General features: G+C 36.1%; 1 protein-coding gene across 7 annotated transcripts in view; it reads left to right on the top strand.

The window, feature by feature from the left end:
- Positions 1-21,087, top strand: part of Lrrcc1 (leucine rich repeat and coiled-coil centrosomal protein 1) — a 31,951-nt gene extending 10,864 nt beyond the window's left edge. For 2 of the 7 annotated variants that reach the window (XM_052718402.1, XM_052718397.1), the window contains 10 exons: positions 1,868-2,072; positions 3,008-3,147; positions 3,825-4,026; positions 5,217-5,402; positions 6,279-6,453; positions 7,301-7,464; positions 7,925-8,133; positions 8,223-8,360; positions 9,267-9,402; positions 12,212-15,897. In XM_052718402.1, the coding sequence (XP_052574362.1) occupies positions 1,868-2,072; positions 3,008-3,147; positions 3,825-4,026; positions 5,217-5,402; positions 6,279-6,453; positions 7,301-7,464; positions 7,925-8,133; positions 8,223-8,360; positions 9,267-9,402; positions 12,212-12,358 (1,702 nt within the window). In that variant the 3' untranslated portion in view covers positions 12,359-15,897. Of the gene's footprint in view, positions 1-1,867; positions 2,073-3,007; positions 3,148-3,824; positions 4,027-5,216; positions 5,403-6,278; positions 6,454-7,300; positions 7,465-7,924; positions 8,134-8,222; positions 8,361-9,266; positions 9,403-10,038; positions 10,241-10,890; positions 11,247-12,003; positions 12,028-12,211; positions 15,898-20,833 lie in introns of those variants that run through there. The other 5 variants (XR_008213949.1, XM_052718400.1, XM_052718399.1 and 2 more) reach the window with 5 other exon arrangements.
- Positions 21,088-21,386: the final 299 nt, after the last annotated feature.

Raw genomic sequence — 21,386 nt, 5'->3', positions numbered from 1 at the left:
GAGCTGTATATTTTTCTTATCTCTAAAAGAACACTAGGTCTCCAGACTTGCTATTGGCCATAAGTAGGATTTAGAAGTTGCTGCTAGTTCAGTTTTGTGTCTGTAGAGAGGATAATTCCTCTTAGAAGATCTCCTCTGAATATTAAATTGAGGTACACAGTTTCCATCCTGATCCCTAATTTATTTTAGACATTTGGCTGTATAATAGTGATGCTTAAAGAAACAAACAAACAAACAAAACCTGTCCTACCTGCTTCTTTTATAGGTTGTACCTGTGTGATGTGAAACAAGAAATCATGCTAAACATGTACACTGAATGTGTTTACTGTGAGAATCACCATAACTATACATTTTCGTGTATTCTGCTCTTATGTGATTGCTTCTATCAACATCCTGCCTTCTTTGTGTTTGAGGGATCACTGTCTGAATAGATGGAAGAAAAATCCATGTCAGGAAATGAGAGAATGGCATGGAAAGGGAATAGGGCTCAGACATCCTTAAAAAAAAGGGGGGGGGGGGCCCTGTTACATGACAGGTTTATAGAGACCTCAGGATGAGTCACAGGGAGACTGTAGAAGACAGGATTTCTCTTCAGAATGAAGCAAAGCTTGTTTTAGGAGTTGTTTTATTAAATTGTATTTCCTTTTGCATTATAATTGAAATTCCTTTTAGTTTTGGCATTCTTTTTGTTGTGTTGTATTGAGTTTTTGAGGCAGCATCTCACTATGTAGCTCTGGCTGGCCTGGAAATCATTAAGTAGAGCAGTCTGGCCTTGAACTCAAAAGAGCGCCACCTGTCTCTGCCTCCCAGGTGCTTGGAATTACAGGTGTGCACCACCATGCCTAGTTTGGCATTCTTAATCTCTTGTTTTGGGCTATTTGTGATTAATTTTTGCTTTATTTCATAGTATAAGTATTAATTGTGGTATATTAAAACTATTTCTCAACTGCTCTCCAGAGTCCATTGAATTTGGGGTGTTTGGAACACACTTCCTCTTTAGCTTTTATACAATCTATTTTTGTACCTGTTGTCCACTGTCCATGTTCATTGCTCTCTTGAGAAGTAAGTCTCGGTTGTTCTGGTTCTACTTTTATCTACACCCATATTTGTTTGGTATCTTGAGATTAATACCTCACAGCTCTTGATATTCTTTTGTGTACCTTGTATTCATTGCCCTTAATATGAAGTCTGATGACTAGGTGCCATCCTATGAATAATGTTAGGTCAACAAGGGAATCTCATTTAGTATAGTATCTTCGTTGTTTTGACCTCCTTGGACAATAGACTTGTTGATCTAATGGTTACCAGAAGTGCTGTATTTCTGTATTTCTCATAAGTGTTTTCAGGTTAGCCCATCCTGAGAAAGAAGCATCTTGCTTCTGTAGTCTTTTGCCTTAGTAAATGGTGTGCCATTAATATTCTGCCAGCTACCAAAACTAGAAATAATTGTTCTGCCATTTCTTTCTTATATCTCAAAGCCAGTTGGTATTAATATCTTCTTGATTCTGGCTCTATCTATCTATCTATATCTATCTATCTATATATATATTTGTATCTCCTGATACTGAGCTCCTTGTGGGCAGTGACCATATCTTAGTCAATACTGAATGCTTTAAAAAGTTCACATCTAGCCCTAAGCTGAAACACACTTGGGGTAAAATATTGCTGTGGAATAATAAAAGTTTATCTAAGTTTCTTTAATTTATGATGAATGTTTTTTCCTTACAGTAAAACATTAGTTTTAAGATCAGGACAAATGCGTATATTCAGATACTGATCAGTATTTTAAGCCTTAACATTGATTACAACTTTCATTATTTTTGTACATGTAACATTCTTACCATTGCATATATAACTTATGCTTTAGGCTAAAGGATGTTATTTTTAAGGAGAGACATTCCAAGGCTCAACTTGAAATGATAGTTCACAGACTTCAAAATGAAGTTAAAAAACTAACTATTGAATTAATGAAGGCACGAGGTCAACAGGAAGAGCACCTCAGACACTTGAGAACCCTGGAAAAGGCCTTGGAAAAAATGGAGAAGCAGAAAGCACAGCAGCAGCAGGCACAGGTATCTGAATGGATCAGGGTTGTGGATGAACAGATTGATGGCTTCCTCCCTAAAACTAATTACATACATAGTAAGCTCCAAAGATGCCAGGCTCTATGCAGAAATTAAGTCACTGTTGTTTTTAATAGAGCAATTGTACAGCCTGTGGATTGTGTCTTTATTCTACCAGCACTTACGTAAAGCATTCCTAAGAGTTGGTAGAAATACTGCAGGTAGTTAGGCTTATATTTTTGAGGGATAGCTTTCCAATCTGTGGGGTACTTGAAGGATTTTCACTTTCATGCTTTTGACATGGAACCCTGTCAAAAAAATGTGATGCAAATCAATAGTGATTGATGCCAGTATATTTGATGCTTCAACTTTGTCTAACAGTATCATTCTTATGTCAGTAAAGTTTGAAAACAGCTCAGTTTTAGGTCATACCATTTAGGCAATGTTTAGAGGAGCTGGCATAAAATACAATACAATCAGGGGTAGTTACTGGGTTGGCCATAAGGCACTTAGGTCTGTAAGCTCTTAGGTCTGCCATCTTTTCTTTTCTTTCTGGTCTTTTTTTTTTTTTGTCGTGCTCTCCCTAACATGCTGAACTTCAGCACGCCCCAAAGCTCTCTGTCACTCACCATGTGGCTGGCAGCATGCTTACTTCTCTTCTCTTCCATGCCTAAATCAAAAAGGCATGGTTTTTTTTTCTCTTCCTCTTCTCCATCTTCCTCCTCCAGACAGCTGACAATGTCTACAGTTTGCCTGCCCTGTGGCTTTTCTTTTAAACTAAGGGAACTGCCCTTGGCCTTTAAACAAACTGACCAGATGTAAAGTGGAAGCAGGGAGATGATTGTGTGAGTGCTGGAGCCATGCGCACCTTACTCAAATGAGACTGCTAACTGACTTTAAGACACAGAAGCACGAGGATAATTGTGTGACTGTGCTTCACTCAGATGAGACTTATCCAAGAGGTGGAGCTCAAAGCCTCGGCTGCTGATCGAGAAATAAACTTACTAAGAACTTCTCTTCACCAAGAAAAGGAGCAAGTGCAGCAACTTCATGAACTTCTGGCATTGAAAGAACAGGAACACAGGTGAATGAAACATGTATGAAGACAATACTGACATTCAAAAGTATAAAAGGAAGTTTCTGGTTCTGTCCCTGCTCCTTCCCACCCAGCGACTGACCATTAGTGAAGTCTAACAGAATTAACTCATAGAGGGCCAGCAAGATGGCTTAGAACGCCTGACAAATGTAGTTCCTGGGATCTACATGATAGAAGGAAAACCAACTTCTGCAGGTTGTCCTCTGACTGCTATGCATGACGCACCTACATGTAATCTATCAACCAATCGATGTAGTGAAAAAAATATTGAAATCAGAATTAATTCATAGAAAATACCATGTTTGTGCCTTGGTTAGATTCAGTCCCATAGAAATAGCTAGGAGCTAAAAAACAAATGTGTGACTTTAGTGTCAGCATGAAAAGAAGAGTCTTCCAATAATTTCTATATTTCTTCAAGCTTGACAAAAATTGCTCATCATACAGAGAGGAAGCTATGCTAATTAACTTCCAAATAACTATTTGTAAAATTAATCAGTATTTATTCTCTAAAGCAGTACACTATTAACTTTCTCGACATTTCTCTGTTTTAAAGCAAAGAACTGATCTTCCATTAACCTTAGGTGATACAAAATGTTAAAGGTAACTATTTAAAGACCTTTGAATTTTTATGGACATGAACTGCATTGCTTTGGTTTTCATTCCAGGAAAGAAATTGAAACTAGGGAGTTTTTCAGTGATGCTGAGCTCCAGGAGGCATTGGCTAAAGAAATGTCCAAAGAAGAAAGAAAGCATGAGCAAGAAGTAAAAGAATACCAAGAAAAAATTGATATATTAAACCAGCAGTATTTGGATTTAGAAAACGAATTCCGTATTGCTTTAACTGTTGAAGCCAGAAGATTTAAAGATGTAAGAATTGATAATATAGCTCCATTGATAAGAGTACCACATTTTAGAATCCTACCCCTATTTAGATGACTGTATAATGTTTAAAAAATTGAATTTTTAGAGCTTGCATTTCCTCATGTCAATAATAACTTTTTTTATTGCTGTTGGAAAAATAATTATGGTAGTAAGTGGTGAGATAAAGTGAGAATCAGAATATGAATGGGTAACCTGAACTTGTACTGCAGGGGCCAGCAAAGCTGACAGTTCTCCTATCCCACCCCCACCCCCCATACCCTCACTTCTAGGCCAATGCTTAATTAGCATTTCTATTGAACTGAAATTCCTCCACGTTTACTTCAGCAGTCTTTCCATCTCCATTAATGCTATTCCCAGCCTTCTAGATGCTTATGCCAAAAATTAATGCCAACATTGACTCCTCTTTCTCTGATATTCCATAACCAGTAGTATCTCAAGAGCTTTTTTGTAATGTTATTTTTAGAATATAGTCTTTCTTTCCACCTTTGTATTAAAATGTAAGTTAGATGTTATGCTACTCCTCAACTCTTTTGCCCCTCTATTTTATTCAGAATGACAATCAGAACTCTCTGTATTCTAGCTGATTGCATACTCTGTCATCCTCCCCTTCACCCATGCCACTCACATCACCAGCCCTTGGGCTATTCCTTGAAGCACCTTCCTGCCTAGAACACCTTCCCTACATACATACTTACATCCTTTGTTATCTCCTGCTAACCTCTCAATAGCAGTGTCATTTAAAAGTTGAATGTTCCTCTTATAATACTGTACATCCCTCTAAGCTTATGCTTTCTATATAGTTTCATTATGCATAGTTTCTTCCTATTGGTATCTTATTAGTCCCTAACTACTAGAAGACAGATTAGTCTGCTTTGTCCATTGGTACACTGTAGTGCCAAACAGTGGCTGACATATAGCAATTGCTCAGTGAATGGCTGTTGTACAAATGAATCTTGGTTCTTACATTCACTAGTTAACTCCCTGGGTAACTAGACAAATGAGTAGCAAACTCCTTGGGTCTGTGTTTTATCTTCTGGGAATTAGTAGATTGAAACAAACTACCTTTGAATTTTGTTTTGCTAAAACTCAAGGTTTTAAAATGAAAAATGTAAACTGTTTCTAGAAGCAATATTTTCTGTTTGGGAAGATGCTGTTTATATGATTTTGAAATACAGGTTCAAGATGGTTTTGAAGATGTTGCAACTGAGTTAGCCAAGAGCAAGCATGCTCTTATTTGGGCTCAACGCAAAGAAAATGAATCCTCCTGTTTAATTAAAGATCTGACCTGTATGGTGAAAGAACAAAAGACAAAACTCTCGGAGGTCTCCAAATTGAAACAAGAAGCAGCAGCCAATTTACAGGCAAGAGTCTGCAGTGTCATTTCCTTGGAGCTTTGGCATCACCTCAAGTGTGAGCAGTGGATTTTAGGAGTACTCAGGACTAACTTGGAGACTATATTAATCATTCATTGTGATGTTCATGATGAAAGTATACCTAATGAAATTAATGAGTTCAGAGATGATATTGCTTTCATCAAAGTATCCAAGTATGCCAGCACCTTCAGCCACAGCTCTTGGAAGGCAGAGGCAGGCAAAGGGATCTCTGAATGGAGTCCCTCCTGGTCTACATTTGAGTTCTAAATCTATCAGGTCAACATAGTGAGACTCTGTCTCAATAATAAATAAAAATATGTAAATAAATTACTTAAGTAAATTATTCTTGTAAAGGTGTACCAGTTGTACAGTGATATAACACAAATTGGTAAAGTGATACTCAAAAGGTGTTAAGGTTTGAGAAATGCCACTTGTATTACTGCTATTAATTGCATAGTAGTGGTAGTTTCAGATACACTTCACCGCAATAGCTTTTAAATTCATTTACATTAATATTTGTGCTATTTTACCTAAGAAATCAACTTCTGGAAAGGAAGCTATAGACTGTTAATTTAAATATTTCATGAGAAATTTTGACAATTATAGGTTCAGTTTTTCTCTTAACAGTTATGCAGTAAACCTTAGCTTTAGGAAGTAGCCCTTTAGATGTTGGCATTTTATTTTATAGGGTGTGTCTTAAAACTTTTGGTATAAATTTTGGTAATCTTTACTTTTTATTTGCTTAAAGAGCACTTTTTCATAAGATGTAAAGAAGGTACTTTAATAAAAATTTATAGTGTATATAATTTTAATGTTTATAATTAAGTGAAATAATTGGTGGTTTTGTGTTTCGGGGGTTTACAGAATCAAATCAACACTCTTGAAATTTTGATTGAAGATGACAAGCAGAAGAGCATTCAAATAGAAATTCTTAAGCATGAGAAAACCCAGCTTATTTCTGAGCTAGCAGCCAAGGAGTCGCTGATTTATGGTTTAAGGACAGAACGAAAAGTATGGGGCCACGAACTGGCACATCAGGGTAAGTCTCGAGTTCTTAAATGGAAAATTGCCATTGTTAGGAAGCAGTACATCTGGATGTTAGAGTAAAAAGGTGCTTCCCTGCCTCCCAATGCTAAAATAAAAGCAGTGTTTTATCTGGTATAATACATATGCATTTACTAGCCAGACAGGAACACACCCCTCTCAGAAAGAAATCATTGCAGCAGTTAAGTTGTTAAAGTGGCCAGGCGTAGAGGTACATGCCTATATCTGCTGCTTCTCTGGAGGCCGAGAAAGAGGGTCACTCAAGGCAGCTGAGGGAACGGTAGCTTTGATACTTTTAGTTTTCTGTTTGAGCTTATTTTTCACAGATTATATAAAAACATTAAAATTAGATATTTTCACAGGATACTGTGGTGATACTGCTCTATATCAATAGTAAAAGCATCTAAAATGAGTACTCATTTGTGACATTAACAGTATTTTGCATGGATAGAAGTAAAATTGTACATGAATGAAACCACTGTAGATTTTAGGTAAATCCTTAGTCTTGTTCCCATTTTGATTGTCATGTAGCAAAAGAAAAGTAATACTCTGTCTTGACATTTACAGATAGCTTAAAAATTATGAATAGTTAGATATTGGTCAAAATAAAGCATTGTTTATTTATTCTATAGTAATTTCTAATGTGATTGTGTTTGCTTTTTAACTATGTAGGGTTTATAATAGCTGAAATATTTAGAAGGCTTTCTCTCTCCTGTTGATTTGCATTATTGTATGCTTTGGGTTATAAATAAATTTTTTGTTTTTCACCTTATTAGGTTAGGTTTTCATAAAGTACAAAAATCCCCAAGTTGTATAGTTTCTAACTGGTAATTATTTCTTAGGCTCGTCACTAGCTCTGAGTCGTGGGAAATTAGAAGCCCAAATTGAAAGTTTATGTATAGAGAATGAATCTCTGAAAAAAGCCCACGAAAGTGACTGTGATGCATTGAGAATAAAATGCAAAATCATTGAGGACCAAACTGAAACCATCAGACAATTAAAAGATGTAAGATTAACCTTTTTTGTGGGGGGGAGCAGATTTGAAAAATAATAATTTATAACTGTAATCCTCAACTGTTGTAGATTTTAAAAGGAGAAAGAATATCATGTTTCCTTTTGAAGTTTCTCACCCTTGCTCTTAAAAGTACTATCTCATAGTTATTAACTTGAATCTTTGGGGTTGTTTTGTTGTTGTTGTTTTTACTTTTTTTTTTCCTGAGACAGGCTGGCTAGGAATCAAGCTGGCCTTAAACTCACAGAAATCCGCCTGCCACTGCCTTGAGGTCTGGGATTAAAGGCCTGTGGCACCATGCCTGGCTTATTACTGCCTTTGAAATAACAAAATGTGAGGTATCAGTAAAAGATTAGGAATCACAAGAAAAGTTAATATTTTATGTTCAGTATCCTTTTAGGTCTTAATTTGTACCATATGCAACATCTAAAATAAATTATGCTCTTTTTAAAAGTGTTTACAAGAAAAAGATGAACAAATCAAATTACTACAAGAAAAGATCGCTTTTGTAGAAAAATGTACTCAAGAACAACTTAGTGAAAAATGTTCACAACTAGATAATGTGATTGAAAAATTAGAAAGACACAATGAGAGAAAGGAAAAACTAAAACAACAGTTGAAAACAAAGGAGCTTGAACTGGAAGAAATCAGAAAAGCTTACAGGTATAGTATAATTAATACTTGCCACTGAGAAAGTTCTAGATTAATGATTCCATGTTCCTCACTTTTAAAGTTACTTCTTGTCTTTTTAGCACACTAAATCAGAAATGGCATGATAAAGGAGAACTACTCTACCATCTTGAAACACAAGTAAAAGACGTAAAAGAAAAATTTGAAAACAAGGAAAAGAAACTTAAAGCAGAGAGAGACAAAAGTCTTGAGCTACAAAAGTAAGCATTAAGTCATGAAGGATGTGGGATCCCTTTATTTATTTATTTATTTATTTGGTTTTTCAAGACAGGGTTTCTCTGTGTAGCTTTGCGCCTTTCCTGGAATTCACTCTGTAGACCAGGCTGGCCTCGAACTCACAGAGATCCGCCTGCCTCTGACTCATGAGTTCTGGGATTAAAGGCATGTACCACCCCCTACCCCCCAGTGTGGGATCTCTTTAAACATGCATACTACGCTGGCATGAATGAAATACATGTAAAGAAAGAAAAAGATGCCAAAGGTATAGAGGGCCTGATTAATTTGCTAAGAAGTTATTTTCATACCATTTATAAAATAGTAATATTAATTTCCCCTTAATAACTTGAAATGAATATATATACATATATGTGTGTGTGTGTGTATATATATATTTCTCCTTATAGAATAGTGCCTGAAACATAGTAATTTCTATATGAGCATTTTATTGCTAACATTACTGGCACTATCTGAATAAAATCTTGCTTGATATAAATGAAACTCAGACCAGTCACTTGACTGCCAAGAGCAATGTAGATTTAAACTGCTATTATCCTGCACAAACTGAGGAATAGAAATGATTTTAAAAGAGATCAAGGAAAATGTGTAGCTAACTGCCAGTTTTGGTTTCATTGTAAAAAATACTCAGTAGGAAATAAGGATTTACCCTTGTAACTTATAAATCTATTTTTAAAACACTTTGTAAAATTGAAATCTCCATGAAAAATAGGTATTACAATTTAATGCTGGTTTTGATTTCAAGATGCAGAGTGTTATTAATTAATAACAGTCTGCAGATAGCTTCTCACTGCACCCAAGAAAAAGCCCACTTAATTTCTCTGTATATCCATATACATAGGGGTGTTTTCTGCCTTTTTTTTTTTTTAAAGGGATGCAGTAGAAAAGCTTCAAAGCATGGACGATGCCTTTAAAAAACAAGTTGATGCAATTGTTGCAGCTCATCAAGCTGAGATAACACAACTAACAAATGAGAAGCAGAAATATATTGATTGTGCAAATTTAAAGGTACTGTGAGTTAAGATTTACTTTAATAATCAATATTAAATAGTTACGGTTAAACAAATTATATTTTTGGAAATTAAAAGAGAAGAGACTGCACATTTTAATGATATAACTATTAAAGAACATGTTTTCAAAGCTATCATGAATCTAGGCAACACTTGGGTCATTCATAGGTAATAACTCCAGTGAAATGAGTAGTTAGATCTCCGTTTGCATCTGTCCACAATCCTGGCAGTCTCCATGAATATCCCTTTGGTCATGGCAAGGGAAAAATATAATGCAGTCTACCACTGCCTTGAGAAAGTTCTCAGTGATCACTTCCCTATTCATTGGGACTGACGTCAGTCAGCTCTGTCATTTTGATAAGAATGAGTTTCTGATGGTGCCAAATCAGACATCAGATACTTTTTACCTCAGAGTCAGACCAAGGTATTTTAACAATCACACAAATATTCTGATATGACTGCTCTGTTGAGATACACGAGATTCAAAGTTACTTAGGAACTTTTCATTATTTTTCAAGTAGTAATGAAAAAACAAACAAAAACTAAGGTATCTAAAATTCAGAAATGAGTAACCAAAAAGCATTCCAGAACAGAAAGCACGGTGGTGCATGCTTATCATATAATCTCTACTCAGGATGAAGCAAGAAGATGAAATGTTCATGCCAGACTGGGCTAAACAGAAAGACATCTCTCCAAAAGTAGGGAGAGGGGCTGAAAAGATGGCTCGTTAAGAGCACTGAGCAGCCGGGCGGTGGTGGCGCACGCCTTTAATCCCAGCACTCGGGAGGCAGAGCCAGGTGGATCTCTGTGAGTTCGAGGACAGCCTGGACTACCAAGTGAGTTCCAGGAAAGGCGCAAAGCTACACAGAGAAACCCTGTCTCGAAAAACCAAAAAAAAAAAAAAAAAGAGCACTGAGCAATCATGAGGCCCAGAGTTCACATACTATCACCCACACAACAAAAGCCAGATTGCCACAGCCTCTAAATGCCAGTAATTCCAGGTCTGAGGTATCCAGTGCCCTAATCTGACCTCAACATACATTCTCATACTCATACAGACACGTACCAACACATGCACACATAAGTAAGTCTTAGAGACAGAGGCAGAGTCATTCTCAATTAGAATGTGATTAAAGAAGAATTACCCTTAGGACTCTAAAGAGAGAGAACGGTCTTATATAATTAGTAGTTAAGGACATAATGACCAAGTTATTTTACTTGGAGTAAGTGGCAATTTCCAGCATTTTATTTAACATGATACTAAAGTACTGTGGACAATACCAAATAAAACATGAACTCGGCTTTTGGCTGAAAGTACTGAGTATAATGTTGGACCTGCTACCAACATGATTTGGTAAAGAGTTGAAGAAATGCTTTCTTATGTTGGTTTTTGACAGACAGGAAAACTCAGGAGAGTCTAGCTACCTGAGGTTTATCAGATGTTCAAGTTTGTGTTGTATTAGAAGTTACAAGCCTCTCTTTTCAGGAAGATCCTGAGGGACTCCCTGGTGCTGCACAAGTCTGTTTCATGATGTAATAAGTTCTTGAGAATTCTTAAGTCCAAAGGCCTTGCTCCTGATCATCCCGAAGATCTCAACCATTTAACTAAGAAAGCAGTTGCTCTTCCCAAGCCTCTGAAATGAACAGAAAGGACATGGATGCTAAATTCTACCTGATTCTGATAGACTGGATTCACCGGTTGGCTCCTTATAAAATTAAGTGGGTCCTTCCATCCAACTGGAAATATAAGTCATCCACAGTCTGCTCTAACGGCATAAATTTGTCTTGTGTACTAAAGCAACAAAATTAAATTTAAAAAAAAAAAAGCTAGAAAAATAGAACCAGAGCTTAAAATAATCAGGCACAGGAAATGTACAGATCCTGAGGCATCACAGACAGGTAACAATTTAAATTAGGAAAAGTTGGGGCTGAAGAGTTGGCTCTGAAGTTGAGAGCACTAGGCTCAACCCAATCTTGATCCCCAGCACCCACATGGTACCTCACAACCAGCTGTAACTCTAGTCCCAAGGGATCAGTGCCCTCTTCTGACCTCCATGGGTATTAGGCATGATTGTGGTAAATATACATATATGCAGACAAAACACTCAAACACATAAAATAATAAAATAAATCTAAAACTTAAAAATAAATTAGGAAAAGTCATTTTCTAAGGGGAAAGAAATTAGGAGATCTGTATTAAGAGGATGAGGAATGAAGTGGTGGAAAAAGGTGGTCATAGTAGCTGTGTTGGACATGTTGAGATACGTAGAAGTACCAAGCAGAAGTCTGTAATACCAAGCAGAAGTCTGTAATATGCAGTCCTAGGGGAATGTGAGCTAAGAGTGAATGATAAAATTTTATTTTAAATGTGAAAGACAGAACTTATACACATTCTGGAGGGACCAAATTGAAGGATTGCTTTGGATGGGAAGTTGTGTGAGTTGGAAATCTTTAAGGGATGGGTGTTTAAGTTGAACTCAGCATTGATAGGCAGCTCAGGGCAGTCAGAAGACTGGGTTTCTGTTCTCTCTGTAAAACAGGAATTTCACATTTTCTAAGCTCAAAATGCAGTTAAAACACATTGCTCTATCTTTTTCAGGAGAATGTTCGGAGGATTAAATAGGTAACACACATGAAAGTACTTTATATAGTTTTCCATTTTATCATTTGAAAAAAGTTGCATCTTACTAACTTCATTTAAATAATCACAAATTATAGAGTACATAAAATACATCATTGACTTTTCAAAATGCACTTATATTTTTTTTTTTAGAAAATTAAAATGTAAAATGTATACATTGGTTTAGGTTCAACAAGTTGAAGAAGAAATGCGAGGACTTCTGGAAGAAACATCCAAGAACAAAAAAGTAATGGAAGGAAAAATTAAGCAACTTGTTTGTGCTCTAAGTGAAATTCAGAAAGAATGTGATGTTGGTAGGAACCAATTTAATTGAAATGGACCAACAGACCTATTGTAAAAATGATTAAATACTGTAACAGTAGCAACTGCTATGACTTTGAAATGTCTCTTTCTACACATTTCATTATGAATATATTTTAAGAGACTTGATGAAATAATTGTATGTGTAGATTTTTTATAATAAACTATTGATAACTATATATATATTAGAAGGACCTATCATAATAACTAGACTTAAAGGACTTTTTCTTGTCGCTGTGCTGTATGTACCTTGTTGGTAATTACACATTCATTTATTTGCAGACTTGGAAGGTTAGAATTTGACTATAGGAGAGAAATGAGAGAAAGTAATCATTGTTGTAAATCTTGTGCTAGTGCAGAACTAATTATATTTATGGGTTGTCTTTTAGTTGATGTAGCTCTGTTCTTTTAAAGTGTCTATAAGATGTAGCCAAAAATATTTAAAGTCTATATGATTAAAACCAAAAAATGTGTTGTCATTCAAAAAGCAGGTATAGCTATCTCCACATGACACAGTTTCGTCTTTCTGGTGCATTTATTTCATTAAAGGTGACATTTATAGTTTTATAAATATTGTCTGATCTAGAAGAGCACTGCAGTCCTACCGTCATTCACACTTTGAGTCACTGCTTGAAGAGTGACTTTGCAACTGGACACACTCACTTCACTTCCAGACATGTCTTGTACTGCTACCTCACTGTCGTCACCTCTTACATTAGAAAATAGATGTCTCCATCCCTCTGCCATTTCTGAGAAGAAAAAAATACAACACATTTGAAAACTCATATCATTAGTAAATTAAATTTTAAAAAGTAAATAGAACACAAATAATCTTTATTCCTAAAGGGAAGGTCTTGTGTTATTCTTATAGCTGAGCTACATACTGCAGTCTGTGGGCCAATATCAGATCCACCAACACATGTAATAGGCATCTTGGAAATAAGATAAAGAATAGCTGCAAACCTGCTAAATTTGATTTTAAATAGTTAACCTACAGATAAATTTTTAATAAAAATCATGATAAAAAGATTTTACCCTTAGAAATGTCAGCCAAACTTCGATCAGTTTGAGAAGGAACAAGAAAGTCCTTATCATAAAGAATACCAATTGGAAAGAATTCTATTAAAATAACTGAAAGACATTGATGAAGATTAATTTACATTGTCAGTCAACCTGCTTTAAGAAAGTTGCTAAAGAAACTAAGGCAGACAGGAAATTATACCTGACAACTCAAAAACCCACTAAAGGAAATAATTTACTATAAAAGGTAATTATGTGGGTAAATTTTTATGTAAAAGATTAGAATTTTGACTAACTGACATAAATTACTCATGTTGAATTTATACCATAGAAGATAGCAGAAAACACCAGGAGCTTGGTAGCTATGGTGTATGTTTTGTTCACATTATAGTATCATATTAGTATCAAACTGAAGATGATTAGTGCTCAGATGCATAGTATAGCCACTAGAGTATCAACTAGGAAAATAACGCCCCAAATCATTAAAATGCCAAAGCTAAGCATGATGACATACAGTTACTACCAGGAGACTCAAGTAGAGGAACCCAAAAGCCAACCTAGGTCACATTGGAGGCTCCACATTTGAATGGCAACAAGGGGTCTACTGACCTGCTTCCCAGAAAAATAATCCTGATGGTAAAAGTGTTTTAAAACTTCTAGAACTTGTCCTAATTAGATACAGCAATTGAAGTATTTATTCAACAAACCTCAGTAACAATAGCAAACCCTCAGTGATGTACAGAGACACGGCATTCCCAGCACCATCACTTTAGCCCAGTGAAACTCCACTAGATGGTTGTGGGTGTGGGCAAGTCAGCTTTCTTCTCCCCTTTGCATCTAACCAAGGGATGTTGTCTCACCAGAGTGGACAAGATGTTAGGGTTATGCATCACTTCTGAAACTTCCTAGGCTATATTATGGTAACCACAGCTAAGAAGGGAGGGGACTCCATCCATCCAGCTTCCATTCATGACATCAAAAGTATTAATTAGGAGTCTAGTTACTAACGTTTACCAGGTCAAATCAGAAGTTACCTCCTGGGAGAGGTAGACCTAGAAGACCCAGACCAAGGTTTCCTGTCTTCATCAAGCACCTGAAGTAGAATCTTTTGAGTTTGCATGGAGCCAGGCCCAAAGCTCTCCCCAAAGGGACTGAGTTTATTTGAAACAATGTGGAGAAGTACAAGCTAACCACTCTCTAAGAAAACAACTTCCTTATAGGTACAGTAAACTATAAACTACTAGTTTATGAGATAAAACCAGTTAGTGACTGGAAATCAGGCTGAACTGTAGCTCTCAGTCTATGCGTTGCTGTGGGTGACTCTGCAAAGCAGCAGGCAGATACTTGAGAATTTCATAAATATGTTCTTGTGTCTCCTGATACTATACAGACAGGAGGCATCTTGCTCAGAAATTTCCTGTTTTATTTTAAAATCATCTATATTATTAGAAAATTCTCGTTCTTTATTGTATGGCCAGATTGAGTCATTTTTCTACAGTGTGTTGGTAGTTTAAAACACTCGGGTTCTCACTTATCCACTCGGGAATGAGAATGGCATCTAGACAGATGAAAAGGGACACCACTTACAGTTGGGTCCAGAGGAATTAACATGTTAAGTGTTCTTGACTTTACTAATACACTGCTGACAGTGTGTGACGTCACCTTCTGGTGTTGATCTTTATGGTTTTCTTCATGTGTCTGTATTATATATAAAGACATTGCAAACTGATATTCTGTTGGCTGTACTTCTCTCCAAATGCTCTTTTAATTGTGTTCTGGAAAATAGCATAATTGAGTCATTATAGCTTAGAATTTGGCTGTTCAGCATGTTATCAGAGAAGAGAATCTCTATAACTTGGCAACTTCTTAACCATACATATTTTCAGGCCCCAGGTCAGCCTCATGTACTAAGCACACCCTCTCCTACCCAGCTCCCCTCTGCTAAGACCCACCTTTTAAACGGGAGCACTGGATGATAGGAGTTTATATTCACATTTAGGAAGCAATGGCTGGCCCAGAGCTCTGCAGTTTACTTCAGCTTTGTTCCTATCACTGCTTTGTGAAACTTCAAGTTTTTAAGTATCTGCCCTGAGTAGAGCCTTTACATCTCTGCCAGAGTTTCTATATAGCTGTCTTACTAACTTGCCTGTTTTCACCTCAGATATAACTTCTTTTTTTGGTAGAGCAATTTCTGCCACCCCAGATCACAAATGTCATTAGTGCTGTTTGTCCTATCAAGTCTTGGTCTATTTTTGTGATTCAGTTGTGGTTGGGTAGGCTATACATCTGGTTCTGTTCAGGAAGATTTTAGTGTAAATGATGTTTAAGGCTTGTAGTTTGTCATTGCAGTGTAATGTAGCTCATCCTTTTGACTACTTTTGCTACTGCTTCAATGTCAAGTAAACATAATTTCTGCTTTGGGTTAAGGTCTGTTCATGTGAATTTGGATATGTCAGATGGAAGGTATTATATGCAATTTTTGTGTTTTTTCTATGATATTCAATTAAATATAATCCATGAATTCAAATGGTAGCTGACAGTCTAATTCTTATCTGAACCAATGCCTGACACTTTCAATTTCATGCATTCATAAATTTTCTGTCTGGTGGTAAGCTCTGAATTGGGTTGGCTTAGATTTATCAACACAGGTGCTATAATATGGAGGATGTTCCAGGGAGGCTTTGGAACACTTGGTGTGCTCTATGGAGGCAAACATCCCATGAACCCTGCTGAATTATTACCACATATGTAATCCTGAGTACACCATTTCTGCTTGTTGACAGAGTACTGGGCTCCCCTATCTGTGAGAAAGGGGAATGGAATGCTTAAGTTCATAATAGGAATATAGATCATGGTATGATTAAAAACAGTATCAACCACCCATTGGTTGGAGGGGCAGTGTTAGATAATTCATACATTCACTGAAATACCAGAAGTTTTAGGAATCATTTTGTTTTCTGAATCTAGGGGATTCTCCAATAATTCTCTATCTAGCAATTTATCTTTGGATCTAAATTCTTGACTTAAAAGTGCCTCAACTAAACTTAGTGATCTTTGAACTTACATGCTGTGCTATGAACTTGGGTTCTAGTATGTACTTACATCCCAACTTGCAAGTTATACGTACAACTAACCAAATTCCTGAAGCCATGATTTACTCTTCAAGACTGCTGAGCTCCCAAACTGAGAGTGTCAGATTCAAAGGACTAGTTGAATAATTTGGGTAATAACTAGTAAAGATAACTCATTGTTATCCTTGGGAATCCCAATACACGTGTACATGGGGCAAGGTCCTGAATGTTTTCAAGGAAAACAGCTTAACGCCTCACATTTTGTCAAGGTGTCTGGGAATACAGGGCAGTTCAACCTCCTCTAGTACCATTTACATATCATTGATGGGGCTAATGCTAAGTGTCTTTAGGTTAATATTATTATAAGACAAGTAAAATAAATTCTATGACAAATAATGAGAAATGGACATATAGTGGGGTAAAAGCTAAGTTGCAACACTGGTAATTCAGTTGGCAGACTTTATCAAGAAGTCTGGATAAGTCATCTGAGCTACCATATATGGGCATATCATGCTAGAAGAGGATGAAGAATGGGAATGATAAGGTGGTCCTAATTATCTGTAGAATTTCCTTTTGCTGGAAATCTTTTTCTGCTGCCCAGTAGCCATACTGTTAGGGACAAGAGATGGGTCTCAATAGCACCAGCTTCAGTAAGTGACCACAATCTGGTTTTCCATTTTATCCACCACAAAAATAGATTTAAGGGCTGCTGGAGCTTAAGTGGATGTTTCCAGTATATTATTTCTTATATTTTAATTTTATGTATATGAATGTTTAGCCTACATGTATGTCTGTGCACCCTGTGTGTGCCTGGTACCCATGGAGATCAGAAAAGGGTATTACATGCCCTGGAATTAGAGTTACAGAAGGTTGTGAGCTGCCATGTGGGTGCTAGGAATTGAGCCCAGGGACTCTGGAAGAGCAGCTAGTGCTCTTAACTGCCAAGCCCATTGCCCCAGCCCCTCCAGTGTATTCTTGTTGAATTTTTTTTTGTTATAACAAACATTTCTTTATATTTCAATATATATGATGTCTATAAATGAATATGTATGACTTCAGGTTCACTTAATCAGATCACAAGCACTATCCTAGTGAAGGTGAGAATTAAAATTCTCATTGCTGAGATGGTGAGATGAGTCAGCTAGTAAAGGCACTTGGTGCTAAACCTGAGTACCTGAGCTTGATCCTTGGGATTTACATAGTGGAAGAAGAGAGTTGACTCACAAGTTGTTCCTGGACCTCCACATAAATATATGCATGCACACAAATATAAGACAGTTTTTAAAGTCTGTGATATAGTAGGGAATAAAAATTAATGTGAATCAGGTTTAATTGTATAAATACCTATACAATTAAAACTAAGATACTAAAGAAATGGTTGAAGACACTAGAAGATCGAAAGACCATCCATGCTCAAGGATTGGAAGAACTAATACTGTGAAAAATGACTATACTACCAAAAGCAGTCTACAGATTCAATGCAACCCCCATCAAATCCCAATGACTTTCTCATAGAACTAGAATCAATCCTAAAATGCATATGGAAGCACAAAAGGCTATTAATAGTTAAAGCAGTCCTTAGCAGGAAAAATGCAAGTAGCATAATACCTGATGTCTATTTACATTACGGAGCCTAGTAACAAAACAGCATAGCACTGGCATAAAAATAAACATGGAGACTAAAGGAACAGGACAGAGGACTCAGAAGTAAGTCCACAGAGCTAGAACCACCTAACAATTGAGAAAGCTCTCAAGAATAAACATTAGAGAAGAAACAGCCCCTTTAACAAATGATGCTGTAGAAATTTGGTTTACAAATGTAGAAAAAAGTATGTCGACATCAACTACCGTACACGAAAACAATTAAAAAATGGATCAAGACCTTAATGTAGGATCTACAACTCTAAAACTTCCAAAGGAAAACATAGCTAACTCATCTCAAGGTATAAAGGCAAGGATTTCTGAAAGACTCCGATAACACAAGAAATAATGCCAAGGTTTATTAATAAAAAGGAATTATGTGAAATTAAGCTTCATCGCAGCCAAAGACAACCATCAAAGTGAGTGAAAGCTTATAAACTAGAAAATAAAAGCATTGCCGACTACATATTAGGCAGGAGGTTAAGATGAAAGATAAATGAAGAACAAAAGTTTAGCACCAAAAAATTCAAATCATCCAATCAATAAATGGGCTAAACAGCCAATACGTACCTGAAAATGTGTTCAACATCTTCACCTTCAAGTAATTACAAATTAAAACTACTTTGCTAGTCCATACCACCCCAGTCAGAATGTGATCCTCAAGAAAATAAAACGCTGGTGATGTGGGAAAGAGAAGGATGCTGGAAAGAGGAACCTTTACGTTACTGATGGTAGGGAATGTAATCTCATGCAAGCACTTTGGAAGTCAATCATAGAGATGCTTGCCACATAACACAGCTATGCACTCCTGGATCTATACCCAAAGGACTCTAAATGAACATACCATAGAGGTGATTATTGCTGCATTATTCACTATAACTAGGAAATGGAACCAGTCTAATTGCCCATCAACAGATAAAGGATGAAGAAAATGTGGTACATAAACACAGTGGAATTTTATACAACTAAAGAAAGAAAAAATGACATTTGTGGTGAAATAGGTGTGATTAGAATCATTGTTAAGCAAAATAGGACAGACTTGAAGAAAAATATCATATTCCCTCTCACATGCAAGACCTAAATGTGAAACTATATATACATATATATGTTTATGTGTGTGCATGTATATTTATAGGCCATGTATCAAGATGAGGGTAATGAAGAGCTCTTACAGGGGTCAAGAAATAAAGTAATAGAATACATGTAATAGGAAAACAGAAGGACTAAGGGGAAGAAAGAACTGTAGAGGGGGAGGGACAAGGAAAAGCAGTGGGAGAGAGTGAAGTGAGAGCAGAGTATGCACTCATACAGATGTGGATGTCTTGATGAAAACCGTTGCTTGGAATGCTACCTTTAAAATTGATGGCAAAATGGAAAACAGTCTTGGTGCCACTCTTCCAGGACATTTTTTATATTACATATTATTATGTATGCTCTTTGGCAAAACAGAAGAGTATAAGACTGAAAATCATTCTGCTGTGTGCCAAGTGTGTGTTTAAATACAATCTGTACTTGCTGTTTGTAGTTACAGGATACAAACTTTCAAAAGGCCTTTGCTTTACCTGTCATATTGCTGTGCCATGTATGCTATGAGCAGTGTCATTTATCATAAGAGGATTAACTGTCCTTGGAGCATATTTTAACTACATGTTTTAATGTAGAAAATGCAGAAGGTAGATGTTTGTATGTTATAAGCATTTGAAAGGAAAAATAACCAAATCTGGTTTTGGAAAATTACAAAAAAGAGGTAATACAACTGATATAGAAGCTTTGATGGACTGTTAGCTCAAAGGAGATCTAACAATTGAAAGTTGTAATTATCCATGACCATTGAGTAGGATTATTCATTTAAAACTCATTCAGTTACATCTGAGGACAAAACTCAGTGCTGAGGCACTTATTTAGCATGCACAGGGCCTGGGTTCAATCCAAAGCACTGCCCTATCTCACAGGGGCTGCAAAAGAAGAAAGAAAAACAGTTTACTGCCATCATTGATTTTAAAAACTTTTGTTTTCTTAAATATTTACTATATTACAACAAAATAGCACATATTTTTAATTTATCCTGTATATATGAAAAATAGCATGTTGTTTTCCATAAATGTCACATACTTTAAATCCAATAAGCTGTGGCCTAATAAATTATTCTTTTCACCATCAAATACTTGCCCCTCATCCCTTAGTCCATTCCTGAATTGATAGTTAATTTTCTAAAATGTATTAAAACTTATTCAATAATATTACATTACACCATAATATCTGTCCTACAAATCTATGTGGCTAACCTAAATTTGTCGGAAGATTGCTGGCATGGAAATATTACTCCACAGTGAAATACAAGTTATTTCCACTGAACTAGCAAGTACACAAAATCTGCCTCAGAGCTTGCCAACCTGGTTTGAACACTGACTTGAGGTAAAGAGCTTTGAGGCTTTTCTCCAAAACGGCAGACAGACGTGCAGTAATTGATCCTTTTTTGAGAACTGTCTTTTTATAGTCAAAAGACATGGAAATTGAAGTCAGACTGAAATAAGAAGCATGATGTTCTTGGTCACCTAATAACTGCTAAGTGAACAGTATGCAGTAAGTGACCAGTAGCATCTTAAAGGTTATTTGTACTCTGGTTTTTAATGAGCAGAAATTTCAAAAAGATCCAGCAGTAATAAAAAAGACTTTTTCACCATCAATCTCCTTTTCAGCAATGTTTGGGGAAAAAGAAACATCATTATTTTCACTGTGCTGTTCATTGTTCGCAGGGTGACTGGGCACGCGAGGACTGAGACTGAAAAGCACCACCCTGCAGGTCACGTTCTCACCTCAATTGCGGATGTGCTCCTGAGGGCTCGGACATAAGCACCGACATTTAGTGCTCTGTGTTTGATTATGATGATGACAGTTGCACAGCTTTATATATTACAACTCAAATCAAAAGACTGAATTGTGTATAAATTTTACATCTATCAGATGTTTTTACAACAAAAAAAATAAAGGCAAAGGTCTACATTTATAACAGTTTTCTCTCTGAAATTTGGGAAACAGTAGTATAATTGTTGTTGGTTTTTTTTTAATTTTAGAATATCAGGCAACAAAAACCAAAATATTTTTATGGCTAACTGAAATGTTTGCTAATTTGTTAATACTTTAATATTTGAATCCCAGCAAATTCAAACAAATGAAAAATCTCACTGTGAAAAACACAACTATTAATCAAAAATTTAGAGTCAATAGTCTTATTGGTCTTTTTAAAACATCTAAACTAATATATTAAAATGTGTTTACAAAATTACCCAGATAGTTGTGGTAATAGTA

This window comes from Peromyscus californicus, unplaced genomic scaffold, assembly GCF_007827085.1.
Source record: "Peromyscus californicus insignis strain IS unplaced genomic scaffold, ASM782708v3 Scaffold_5__1_contigs__length_169319896, whole genome shotgun sequence".
NCBI lineage: Eukaryota > Metazoa > Chordata > Mammalia > Rodentia > Cricetidae > Peromyscus > Peromyscus californicus.
The sequence above is the reverse complement of the archived record's forward strand: the minus strand, read 5'-3'. Positions and strand labels throughout refer to the sequence as shown.